The 12,589-nt window shown below is 35.7% G+C and overlaps 1 protein-coding gene and 1 pseudogene across 1 annotated transcript in view; one reads left to right on the forward strand and one right to left on the reverse strand.

Moving 5' to 3' along the window:
• Positions 1-6,501: 6,501 nt before the first annotated feature.
• Positions 6,502-6,859, reverse strand: LOC133078963 (small ribosomal subunit protein uS10-like; annotated as a pseudogene).
• Positions 6,860-7,658: 799 nt separating this feature from the next.
• The window catches only part of LOC133077676 (zinc finger protein 420-like), a 43,886-nt gene continuing 38,955 nt past the window's right edge, over positions 7,659-12,589 (forward strand). Inside the window, 2 exon segments of the mRNA XM_061172458.1 lie at positions 7,659-7,667; positions 7,891-8,017. Of these exon segments, the coding sequence (XP_061028441.1) occupies positions 7,659-7,667; positions 7,891-8,017 (136 nt within the window).

The following is a 12,589-nucleotide window of genomic DNA, read 5'->3' on the forward strand; positions in this document are numbered from 1 at the left end:
CCTGTGTCTGTTGGCCATCTGTATGTCTTCTTTGGAGAAATGTCTATTTAGGTCTTCTGCCCATTTTTTGATTGGGTTGTTTGTGTTTTTGGTATTGAGCTGCATGAGCTGTTTGTATATATTGGAGATTAATCCTTTGTCAGTTGCTTCACTTGCAAATATTTTCTCCCATTGTCGTTTCATCTTGTTTATGGTTTGCTGTGCAAAAGCTTTTAAGTTTAATTGGGTCCCATTTGTTTATTTTTGTTTTTATTTTCATTACTCTAGGAGGTGGGTCAAAAAAGATCTTTCTGCAATTTATGTCAAAGAGTGTTCTGCCTATGTTTTCCTCTAAGAGTTTTATAGTGTCTGGCCTTACATTTAGGTCTTTAATCCATTTTGAGTTTATTTTTGTGTATGGTGTTAGGGACTGTTCTAATTTCATTCTTTTACATGTAGCTGTCCAGTTTTCCCAGCACCACTTATTGAAGAGGCTGTCTTTTCTCCATTGTGTAGTCTTGTCTCCTTTGTCATAGATTAGATGACCATAGGTGCATGGGTTTATCTCTGGGCTTTCCATCGTGTTCCATTGATCTATATTTCTGTTTTTGTGCTAGTACACTACTATGCGGGATTTTAGTTCCCTGACTAGGGATCAAACCCGGGCCCTCTGCAGTGGAAGCATGGGGTCCTAACCACTGGACCACCAGGGAATTCCCTTAAGTGGTATTTATTTTAATCACATTGATTTTTTTTTCATTGTCATATTAACAGATTTTTTAAATGAGGAATATATGGCCTCTTCCCAAAGTGATGTCTATAAATATTTTAATACTTTGAAATATCTTTATATTTTATTTAGGATGATGGAATTAATACAGGCTTATTGCAAAAAATTTTCATTTCTTTAGGGAATTTACTGAGAAGAAAGCAAGGATAACCCATGATCTCCCTACTTAGAGATAATCACTTTAACATTTTGGTGTATATTTTTCCAATTTTGTGTGGTTTTGTTTTGGCAGAATAAAATTGATCAAATAAAGAAGACAAAGTCCAACTCATAGTTCAAAAAAGAAATCTAATCCAATGATAGTTTTCTTTATACCCCTGTACATGTAGGGAGAAGAGGGAAGGGCAGAGAATCTTGTGTGAAAAGCATTACAAGTAGTTTAACCTTTTAGTTATTACAAATGTTATTTAAAACTTAATTACCAGGGCACCATATTACTAAGTAAGATATGCTTTCAGAGTTAATAATTTAGAGATTTAAGCTTATTTTTAGAAAAAATAACACTAATCTCTGATTTCCAGGTGTCTTACAAGTACAAACAATATTTCCATAGTTGTTATACCAGAAAATAAAGATTATATTTATAAATATTTACATAAATCTCTATATTGTGCGAAGAATAAGATTCATTCTCCAGTTAGTTTTCCCAGTTTTATCATGATGTTCTTTGAACAAGTTTATGATTCTGAACAGTTTTTCTTGCTCTCTATAGCTGCTGGGGACTGAGGAAGGGGACATTTTCTCTTTTCTTGTCTGATAATCTCTCTCTCTCTCTTTTTAATTAATGATTTTATTAAGCAGAAATCTGTTTTCTCAAACGTACCTCCTAAAATTTTAAATACCAGAACTAGAAGAAAGAGGACACCCAAGAAGCACAAGTTTTAATATAATAAAACCAGGAAGCACCAGAATTAGCTTCCTTTTATAATAAAAGATTAAGGAACATGGAATGATTTTCTTCTTCAATAATGATAGATAATTTACGTTAGTCATCATGATATACAATTTAGTGTGTATTTGAATTATTTTGCCTAGTCTTCAAACTAGTCATATATCATATGTGATATTTTTATCCCTACTTTGCTGATGAGGAAATCGGCATTGAAATATTTTTCTTAATTTCAACGGGATGCCACCTCTTAAATTATGCATAATTTTTTAGACCTGCCTTTTTCACCGAGCAATTCTTTTAATATTGTTTTCCATCAATTATATGGTTTAATATCATTCTTATTAAGAATGGCATAGGGGGACTTCCCTGGTGGCGCAGTGGTTAAGAATCCACCTGCCAATGCAGGGGAAACGGGTTCAAGCCCTGGTCCGGGAAGATCCCACCTGCTGCAGAAGAACTAAGTCCACAAGCCACAACTACTGAGCCTGCGTTCTAGAGCCCACGAGCCACAACTAGTTAGACCTTTTGCCACAACTACTGAAGCCCGCGCGCCTAGAGCCCGTGCTCAGCAACAAGAGAAGCCACCGCAGTGAGAAGCACGCGTACTGCAACGAAGAGCAGCCCCCGCTCGCGGCAACTAGAGAAAGCCCACGTGCAGCAACAAAGACCCAATGCAGCCAAAAATAAATTTAAAAAAAAAAGAATGGCATAGTATGTCAAAATATAGCAGACTATAATATAGTTAACCTGTTTGCCTGCTGTGAGATTTTTATGTTTTTAATTTTGGACTATCAAAAATTATTCTCTGATGAACATTCTTGTGCATATACCTTGTGAACTTCTATAAGTTATTTCCTTTAAAATTTTTCTAAAAGTGGTATTTTGTAGTCAAAAATCATACTTCTTTTGTTTAAAATATGCCAGACCTGGAAAGTATAATATTTGAAGTAATACAGTCACTAAAAAGACATAATTACTTCCTTCAGAGTACTTATAATCTGTGAAGGAAGTTAAAATCTGAATAGGAATAACTGAAAGGTAGTGTATGATAAAGGCCACTGGTGAGAGTTAGGTGACCTGCCTAAAGGAGACATCAGTGTGACTATAGTGACAGTAAGCATATAAACAAATAATACTGAACACATGGGATCTGTATGGCAATAAGTGGATTTTTTTACTATAACCTTTATATTTTGTAGATTTCATTCTAATGATACTAGATGTATAGCAAAATTAATAGGTAAGATAATTCAGCAGCTATCTGGAGGATATCATGACAAAACTGACAGGTTCAGAAACAAGATAAATTCTTCTGTTGAAAAGATCTGAAATAAAGCTGTATTGAGACTGTCATCACTTCGCAAAAGAGATTACTCAGGGACTGTTCCCAAGTTTTTTGTGGCCAGAATTCCAACATAACTGAGAAGAAATTATAAAATGAGATATTGGGATCCAAAGGAAACAAAATATAAGCCATATAGTAAAATGATCTGAATTTATTTATTTAAAAAAATTTTTTTAAAGTTTTTTGATGTGGACCATTTTTAAAGTCTTTATTGAGTTTGTTACAATATTGCTTCTTGGTTTTTTGGCCCCAAGGCATGTGGGATCTTAGCTCCCCAACCAGGGATCGAACCCGCACCCCCTGCATTGGAAGGCGAAGTCTGTTTGTTTATTTTTTTAATATTTATTTATTTATTTGGTTACACTGGTCTTACTTGTGGCAGGAGGGCTCCTTAGTTGTGGCTTGCCAGCTCCTTAGTTGCGGCTTGCAGGCTCCTTAATTGTGGCATGTGAACTCTTAGTTGCGGCATGCATGTGGGATCTAGTTCCCTGACCAGGGATAGAACGTGGGCCCCCTGCTTTGGGAGCATGGAGTCTTATCCAATGTGCCACCAGGGAAGTCCCTGGAAGGTGAAGTCTTAACCACTGGACTGCCAGAGACGTCCCAAAGATCTGAATTTAAAGAACAAAGAACTTTGTGGACGTCTTCACCTTAACAAATTAAAAAAAACATATTTTGGACTTCCCTGGTGGCACAGTGGTTAAGAATCCACCTGCCAATGCAGGGGACACGGGTTCGAGCCCTGGTTGGGGAAGATCCCACATGCTGCGGAGCAACTAAGCCCATGCATCACAGATACTGAGCCTGCCCTCTAGAGCCTGTGCACTGCAACAAGAGAAGCCACTGCAATGAGAAGCCTGTGCACTGCAACGAAAAGTAGCCCCCGCTCGCCGCAACTAGAGAAAGCCCGTGTGCAGCAACAAATAAATTAAAAAAAAAAAAATTTCAAGTTCCTATGTCAATTGTTATAATGATTATGAAGTAACCTTAAAAAAAAAAAAAAAAACTCAAGATCTAAGCAAAAAGATAGGGATTGCCGATGTCAAATTCTGATCATGGCAAAGGTATAATTTATGCCTTCACTAGTTTTATTTGATTGTTTCATGTATGAACTAAAAACAACTGAATACCCAGTGATTCATTTCTAAAAACACCCCCTAAAAAACAAAACAATAAAAACATAACCAAAAATATAATAGCTGTTAATATATGGCCATATAAATTTCCAGACTTTTCTATTTTCTGTTTTATGATTGTCATTCTTTTCTCTGTATTGATTAATATGCTCTTATATTTTATAAATAGAAATATATTAGTCAACCTTACTTTTCTATTGACATTATATATGGAACATTTTCCATGTCCTTAAATATTCTTCCCAATTTAACTTTTAATGACTATTTGTATATTCTAGTATAATATTGGTCTGTCATGTATTTAACTAATAAGCTTTGCTGGACTCAGGATGCTGAACATTCCTTGTCCATCTCTAATATTTTGATCAGCTGCACCCACTTTCAAGGCCACGAAAGAGGTTCTGATTTGGATTATGTGGCCTCTTTTCTCTCTTGAAGTTGGGAATGGAAAGAGGAATATCTGCTCAGAGCAAGACAGAGCTGCCCAATCTTAGGTTCACGTCAACCTGATAACAATGGTACATTGGCCAGAAAATTTTCTACTGAAGTATCTGGGTCTGGTTTCAATGCAGAAATGACTCTGCAGCTGAGACCCCTAGGAATTGAGTGAGGAAATGGATTTGTCCAGAATCCTAACTTACCCAAGTTGTGTGTGATATGAAGTAATTTGGAATCTGGAATGGAAGAGCATAAATGGTAACATTAACTTAAGCCCAGTGAGGAAACACTAAAGTACAACTGGTCTCAAGGTCTTTCTCTTCTCCCAGGTCTGGGTTTTCTGGACTCTGCTTTTCTGGTAGAGGAGCCCAGAGGACTGATCAGCTCTTGCAGGTCTAAAACCATGGCCCATGTAAGTTGATGTTTCTCTCCTTGTTGAAATATGTGTATATTTTTTTTTTGGTCATGTAAGTATTTTCATTAATTTTCCTGATGTTTCCTAATAGAAAGTTCCCTCAAATAACCTGTTTCCTAGCTATTGTTCCAGAGAAATATGTGGCCACATTACCTGGCACTGTCTCTGTTTGGCCCATTCAAAACTAACTAGTGTTCATGTAATTATTGTCCAAAATTTTCAATATGTTTTTAGTGCCCATTCTTCAATTAAGGGCAGTGATGGAATAGTGGGGTTAAGTTCTTTGAAGTAGAAATTTATGCTATGCAGGTCAGATCTGTAGTTTGGAGATGGAGACAATGGTTCTGTTTAACTATCCATGGTAAGACTTTGAAGTTTTCCACAGATCCGAGATTTCCAGGTAGATGAGGTGGAATTTATCATTGAATGACCTGAGTCTTAATATGGTATGAAATTCCTGCTTTGTATGGATGAGTATATGATTGGGGCTTTGAACATGGAGGTCATGGATTTGGTAGGAAAGCCATGAGACATAAATACTAAGGCTATTTTGTTGTTGAATGAGACATGCTAAGTTTGTGTAACATCTGTATAATTGACCAGCCTTCTTCAGTATCATTTAAATCAATGAATTATCTTTTAGTGCATAATTAGTTAGTCTGAAACATAGCATCTTAAAGCAGCAAACATTTATCTCACAGTTTCAGTGAGTTAGGTATCTGGATGTTGCTTAGCTTGGCTCTCCTGCTCTGGGTCCCTTACAGGGTTATAATGTGTTGGTCAGGGTTGCAGTCATTTTAAAGCTCAACTTTGAGTGGATCTGCATCCGAACTCATTGAAGTGGTTCTTGACTTGATCCAGTTCTTCATGGCTGTTGGATTGAGGGCCTCACTTCCTCAGTAGCTGTTGGCTGGCGACTGCTCTTGGTTTATTGTTTTTTTTGTTTGTTTTGTTTTGTTTTTTTGTCTATAAAATTTATTAACAAAGTTTCAAAAACATTTTGAAATTTGCCAAGTTTAAAAGGAGTTATGACAAACTGGCAGAGCCAGGGCTGGAATTTAAGATCTATTTTCCCTGAGTTACTTGCCCTCTAGTACATTAGGTTCTTAACCATGGCTGTACACATTAGAATCACCCCAGAAACTTTTGATAGTACCCCATATCAATTAAATCGGATTTTCCAGAGTAGAACCCAGACACATGTTCTCTGGAAAAGCTCCAATAGGCAGCCAGAACTGTATATATTCATCATCAACACAAGGTCTCACATGTTATTTAGCTAATACAATTCAGTTTTCAAATAATATCAAGTGTAAACTAATTTAGTGGCCCCTGGAACATATAATGAAAAAGAGTAAAACATAGGCTACCCATCTAATTTTAATTATTCTACTTAAAAGGTGGAATGAATTCCATAGCACAACTCTATTCCTAAGACCTGTCAGTATTATGAATAAAAGTCAACAATATTTAACAACTGATTATCAATTTATTAAAAACGTTGATTTAAGCATCTGCAGTGGTGACTTCAGCCTCGACTCCTGGCTCAATACTGATGGAAGTGATCTGCTTGACAATCTCAGAAGGACTGTGCAGGTCAGTGAGTCGCTTGTGGATCCTCATCTGGAAACGATCCCAAGTCTTAGAACCTTCACCACAAGGAGTTTTCCTTGTAGTTATTCTCAGTCTTGGTAGGCATCCGAACCGGTCCTTTCACTTTGAGATTCTTTTCCTTCGCGCCTCTGATCAGATCAGCACATACCTTCTTCAAAGATTTCACGTTGCGGCTGGTGAGGGTGATTCTAATCTGGTGAATCGCCACCTCGGGCTCCACGGGAGTCTTTCCGGTATCTTTAAAAACCATAGCTGCGGCGCGGCTTCCTAAACAACTTGTTCCTCTGCGAGAGCGAACTGCAGTGAGTCAGGAGCAGGAGCGGGCGGCCCGAGGCTCCGCTGCAGCGGCGACCGCGTCTTCCTCCAAAAGGGCTTTATTATGTGGGGCTCTCCTTAGGGCAGCTCACACGTGGTAGCTGGCTTCATCAGAGTGACCAAGTTAGATAGCAAGAGAGAATAAGCAATGTGGGAATCATAGTTTTTTATAAGCTAATGTTGGACGTGACATTCCATCACTTTTCTATATTCTATTTGTTAGAAATAATTCTCTCTCACTGGGTTCAGACCACATTCAAAGGGAGAGGATTACATGAGGACATAAATACCAGGAAATGGAGATCATTGGTAATCAATGAGGTTACCTACTACACTCAGAATAAGGAAAGTGTTCAGTGAGAAATGGTAGATGGCAACAAAAATGCATATCATTATATGTAGTTGGTGAAAATAGAACCTTACAGTTGTGGAAAACCTTCCAAATGTTGTGCATCTAATTGTATAAATTATTAAATCTGATTTATTTATAAAATACAATGTCATATGCCAAAATAATAAATGGATTTATTGAATCAAGCAAAAATGCTTATGGCAAGATCTAACTTAATAGTACTTGATACTTGAAGAAAATCATATTAATTTTATGCAACCCAGTTTTTAAAATTTGGAGAAATATTTATTTATTGAGAATTTTTGAGGCAGATACCATTTGGACATTATTCTTGTATACGCTTTTTAATTTAGGAGGGAAACATTATTTCGTCCATTTCCAAATGGTTCAGGTATTTAGAAGTATCCCAGAATACGGAAGACATTTGACCTGTGTTGGCAGGCTTCTTAAAAAATATGTATACCTTGTGCTTAAGTCTCCTTCTACATCATAGATTGCCAGCCTACATGCTTTCATTTTCTCTTTTCCTACGGAGAAGTCCATCAACTCCTCTGCTTCTGCTTTCAAAGTATTTTCTTTAATTTGCCCAGTGATACATGTGTTTACTGTTTCAGGGATCACTGACATTCAGTGATGTGGCCATAGGCTTCTCTCAGCAGGAGTGGGAATGTCTTGACCTCATTCAGAAGACTTTGTACCGGGATGTGATGATGGAGAACTATGGTAACTTGGTCTCACTGGGTATGTTCATCTGCTTCAAATAATTTAGATTAATTTAGAATCTGCTCTATAGGCTGTGTATTTTTTCTACTGTAATTTTCAGGGCTGCCTTTCAAGAAACTAGTTAAATTTGTTTTTCCTCTTCCCAAAAAAGTGGTCTGAGCTTTGTCAGGTTAGAAATGGCAGCTCCATTAAACACCTTCATCTTCCCTATCCTTCAATCATATTCATATCTCCATGTGTTCTTTTTTTATATTTGCATCTCTTCCGTAATGACCAAGCAGCTAAATTAGATATTTGTGGCATATACTGTATAACCATGGTCAGAGGATCCAAGTTTTTTATTCATTTGTGCTCCAGATTGCTCTAATACTCCATTTTAAGATCTGAAACAGTTTCAGGGATATCAGCTTGACAGAGGGTCCTGAATTGCTCTCAGTATCAAAAGAGCCTCTACAATTTATATGGTGATGGATTGCATAATTGGAATTTATTTAAAACTGTACCAAAAGCAGTTCATTTCTTAAAACAAAGTTCATCTGATTTGTGGTTGAAAGTTGTAATCCATGAAAATTACATTCAAAATGGAATGAATATCTTATAGCTCTCTTTTCTTGTATCCTCTAGTGACATTAGAGCATAAGAATAATGTTAATAGCTAACATTTTGATTACTGTGTAGTAGTCATTATTCTAAGCGCATTATGTGATTTAGCTGATTAAAATAATTGAGAGTATTAACTGATTTAATTCCCCCAACAGTACTATTATTATCCCCATTTTATAAATGAGAATACTGAGGTATAGTGGGTTTAAGTGAATTCGAGGTTATACCCAGCTGGAAGGTAGCAAAGGCAGGAATTGATCCCAGGCTTCAGAATATGTTTTTAACCACATTATGTTTGCTCTCTAGAGTTAGAGGACATATGAGTTTGAATTTTAAATACAGCAAAACAAAAACTTTACCTTACCTAACTGACCTCTTATTCTTTAATTTTCTCATTCTTCTCTAAAATAGTCAATATCATTATGATCTTTTATTATCATAATTATAATTTTACCTTGACTAGTTACAATTTATTTCTCCAACCTGTGGCATTCTTTTTTCTTTAAAGCAGGCCATTCCATTTCTAAGCCAAATTTAATTACCTTACTGGAGCAAGGAAAAGAACCCTGGATGGTTATGAGAGAAGAAACAAGAAGTTGGTGTACAGGTAAGTAAGAGCAGGTCAGGCAGAAGTCACTTGTGTAAGTGATAGCCCAGGTGGTAAATACACTTGGTAAACACATCCTTGAAACATTAGTTGGAAAGCTCCCTTCTCAGTGAAGGAAAGTCTTGTAATGTGAAGAGGAAGTATCTCAACTTCATCTTAACCGCATTAGTCATTCACCATGTTATTTTTCTCATATTCCCCTCCCAATTTCATGCTAGTCACTTTCCTTCCACGGTGTAGCCATTTACCTGTATTTTGGACCAGATTCTTTCCAGATCCTCTTTTTCAATGTGACTCTTGTCTAAAAATACATTCATTCCTGTATCTGGAAAATATTTGAATAGTCTGAGCTGGCACTGTGCTTGGCACAATCAACCCAGTAATACTGAATAGGGCAGATAATGTTCTTGCAGTAATGGAGATTATACCATGTTAAGGGAGAAATTAACATGAAATAAATAGATAAATAATATAAGGTAGTGAAATATGTTATGAAGGGCACTAACAAAGAACACAGCAAATTTAGGTAAGGTAGCATCATCAAGAACCCTTTTCTAACATTTGTGCAGAGACATGAAGTAAGGTCACAGGCTTTTTGACTGTACGAGAGCGCATCCAAGGAGAGTGAACGACACATGCAAAGGCCCTCAAGGGGGATGAGGTTTGCGTATTTGAGGAGTAGCATCTAGATCAGTTAGTGAATGGTGACTAACAGGACATGAAGCTAGTATGTTAGGAAGGAAAAGATCCTATTAGATTTTGTGGATCCTTATGAAGAATTAGTAGAATTGTTTTCTAAGAGTAGTTAGGATCCCTAATCTGATTCAGGTTTTTTGTCTTTGTTTTTTAAATATGATTTTCACCTTTTCTTTAATCATAAGACTTACACAGAAGCCTAGATAAAACAACTATAGGTTAAATTGTAATTCATTTTCATATCCTTTTCAAATATTTCTTTATTCTTATTTGTGTTAACATTGATCTGTTGGATTTATTCTCATATTCTTTCTAGGTTGGTATTCTTTCATTATTTTTCATTTATTTGAAATTTACTTGTGAGCTCTATCACCCAATTCTGAGTTTTTCTAATTCTCATTTATGATTTTTCATATCTAAAAGTTTTTTCTTGTCTTTTAGCATGTTATTGAATAGTATGGTATAGTTTTTTCCCTGTTTTCAGGGCATTTGCTTTAGATGTATATATATTGTCTCTATAACTGTCATTAACTTTAGTCATATAATTTCTTGTATAGAAGTTGACCTTGGGCCTTTTTGCGGGGGCGGGGGGTCATTTATATATGAGATTAGTTTTCCTCAATTTTGAGAAAGGAGTCAAGATTCTGGATGCCTTTTCTAAATTTGTGATTTTAAGAGCTCCCTCTTCTGTTTATTTTTTTTAAGCATTTAAATTATCATGGCTTGGGGAATGAATGGAACTATTCAGGAGCATAGTTTTTTATAATATTATAATTAAGATGGTATTGATCAGATTTAAATTGTTACAGATTAAGATGTTAATTGTAATTCCCAGGAAAACCATTAAGAAAATAACTAAAAAATATATAGCAAAAGAAACAATAAAGGAAATCAAATGGCATCCTAGAACATACGTATTTAACGCAAAAGAAGGTAATAATTAAGAGACAGAAGGGGAAGAAAGGCCTAAGACACATAGAAAATATGTAACAAATTTTAACCATAAATTCTATCAGTAATTATATTAAAGGTAAATTGAGTGTACACTCCGTTTAAATGACCAACGTAGGCAGAATGGATTAAAAATAAAAAACATGATCCAACTGTAAGAAATACATTTTAGAGTCAGAAACACAAATAGGTTAAAATAAAGGTCCAGCCACATGGGGAAGCAGCTGGTCACTTTCTTAAAATGTTAAACTTGGAGTTACCATCCGGTCAATAGGGTGCACTCCCTTATAGTCTTTAGATCTTTGCCCAAATATCATGCTTTTAGTGGGGTTTTGCAGTGAGCCTTTCCCCTGATCCTAGCCATCCTGAGTCTTCTTTCCAATTTCATTTTCTTCTTTAGCAATTTCCATCTTCTGGCATGCCATGTGACTTACTTGTTTTGCAAGCTAATGAAGGCCATGCTTTTCTTCTCATCTCTTTCCTTCATAGCTAGCTACATACTCTAGAAAATTGGAAATGTACATCTCACAAAAGCCTGTACATGGTTGCTCATAGCAGCATTGTGTATTAATGGTCAGAAAGTGTAAACAACCCAGATTTCCCACTATAATCAAGATACACAACATTTACAGTACATGAAAGGTTTCCATTGTTTCCCTTCCCAATTAATTTCCACGCCCAATGCCCACTCCCATTCAAACTACCACTGATCAACTTTCTGTCAGTGTACATTAGATTAGCCTTTTAAAATAATTTTATAAATATGGAATCATACATTATATATTCTGTTATGTTTTGCTTCCATTGGTCAGTATAATGACTTTGAGGTATGTCTATATTGTTGCGTGTATCACTACTTTGTTCATTTTTTTGTTAAGTAGTATTCTGTTGTATGGATAGACCACAATTTATGTTTCTGTTCACCTACTGATGGACTTTTGTGTTGTTTCCGGTTTGGGACTAGTTATGAGTAGAACTGTTATGAATATTTGTGTACATGTATTTTTATAGGGTGAATACCTAAGAGTGGAATTGTTGAGTAGTAACTGCATGTTTAACAATTTTAGAAATTTTGCACTGCTCCATTCCACTTACTCCATTTCCTTTCCAACACTTGTTATTGTCAGTCCTTTAAATTCTAGACATTATAGTTGGTATGTAGTGGTATCTTTTTGCATTTCCATGATGACTAATGATCTTGAGTTTCTTTTATTTACTGATCATTCATATTTTTTGGAGTGTTTATCCAAATCTTTAGCCATTTGAAATCATTATTTTCTTATATTTGAGGGGTAACTGTTCTTTATTTTGGAACAAAAGGAAGTCCTTTTGGAACATTAAAAACTTTTCCCCACAATGTGACTTACCTATTAATTTTATTAACAATATCTTACAAGGAGTTTTTAAATTGTTATGAATTCCAATTTATCAAATTTCTCTTTAATGATTTTTTTTGGGGTATACTATCCAAGAAATCTTTGCCTACCCCAAGGTGGCAAAGTTTTTTCCCTGCTTTTTCTTGACCTTTTATAATTTTTGCTTTTTAGTTCTATTATATATCCATTTTGAGTTAATTTTTTATTACGGTGTGAGTAGGGTTCAGGACTCATGTTTTCCATATGGATACCCAGTTATTCCAGCACCATTTAAAAAAAAAAGAATCTCCTTTCCCTGTTGGATTGCTTTGGCACCTTTGTCAGAAGTGAAATCACTGTATGTATCTGTGTCTGTTT

The sequence above is a fragment of the Eubalaena glacialis genome, chromosome 18 (genome assembly GCF_028564815.1).
Source record: "Eubalaena glacialis isolate mEubGla1 chromosome 18, mEubGla1.1.hap2.+ XY, whole genome shotgun sequence".
NCBI classification, from domain to species: Eukaryota; Metazoa; Chordata; class Mammalia; order Artiodactyla; family Balaenidae; genus Eubalaena; species Eubalaena glacialis.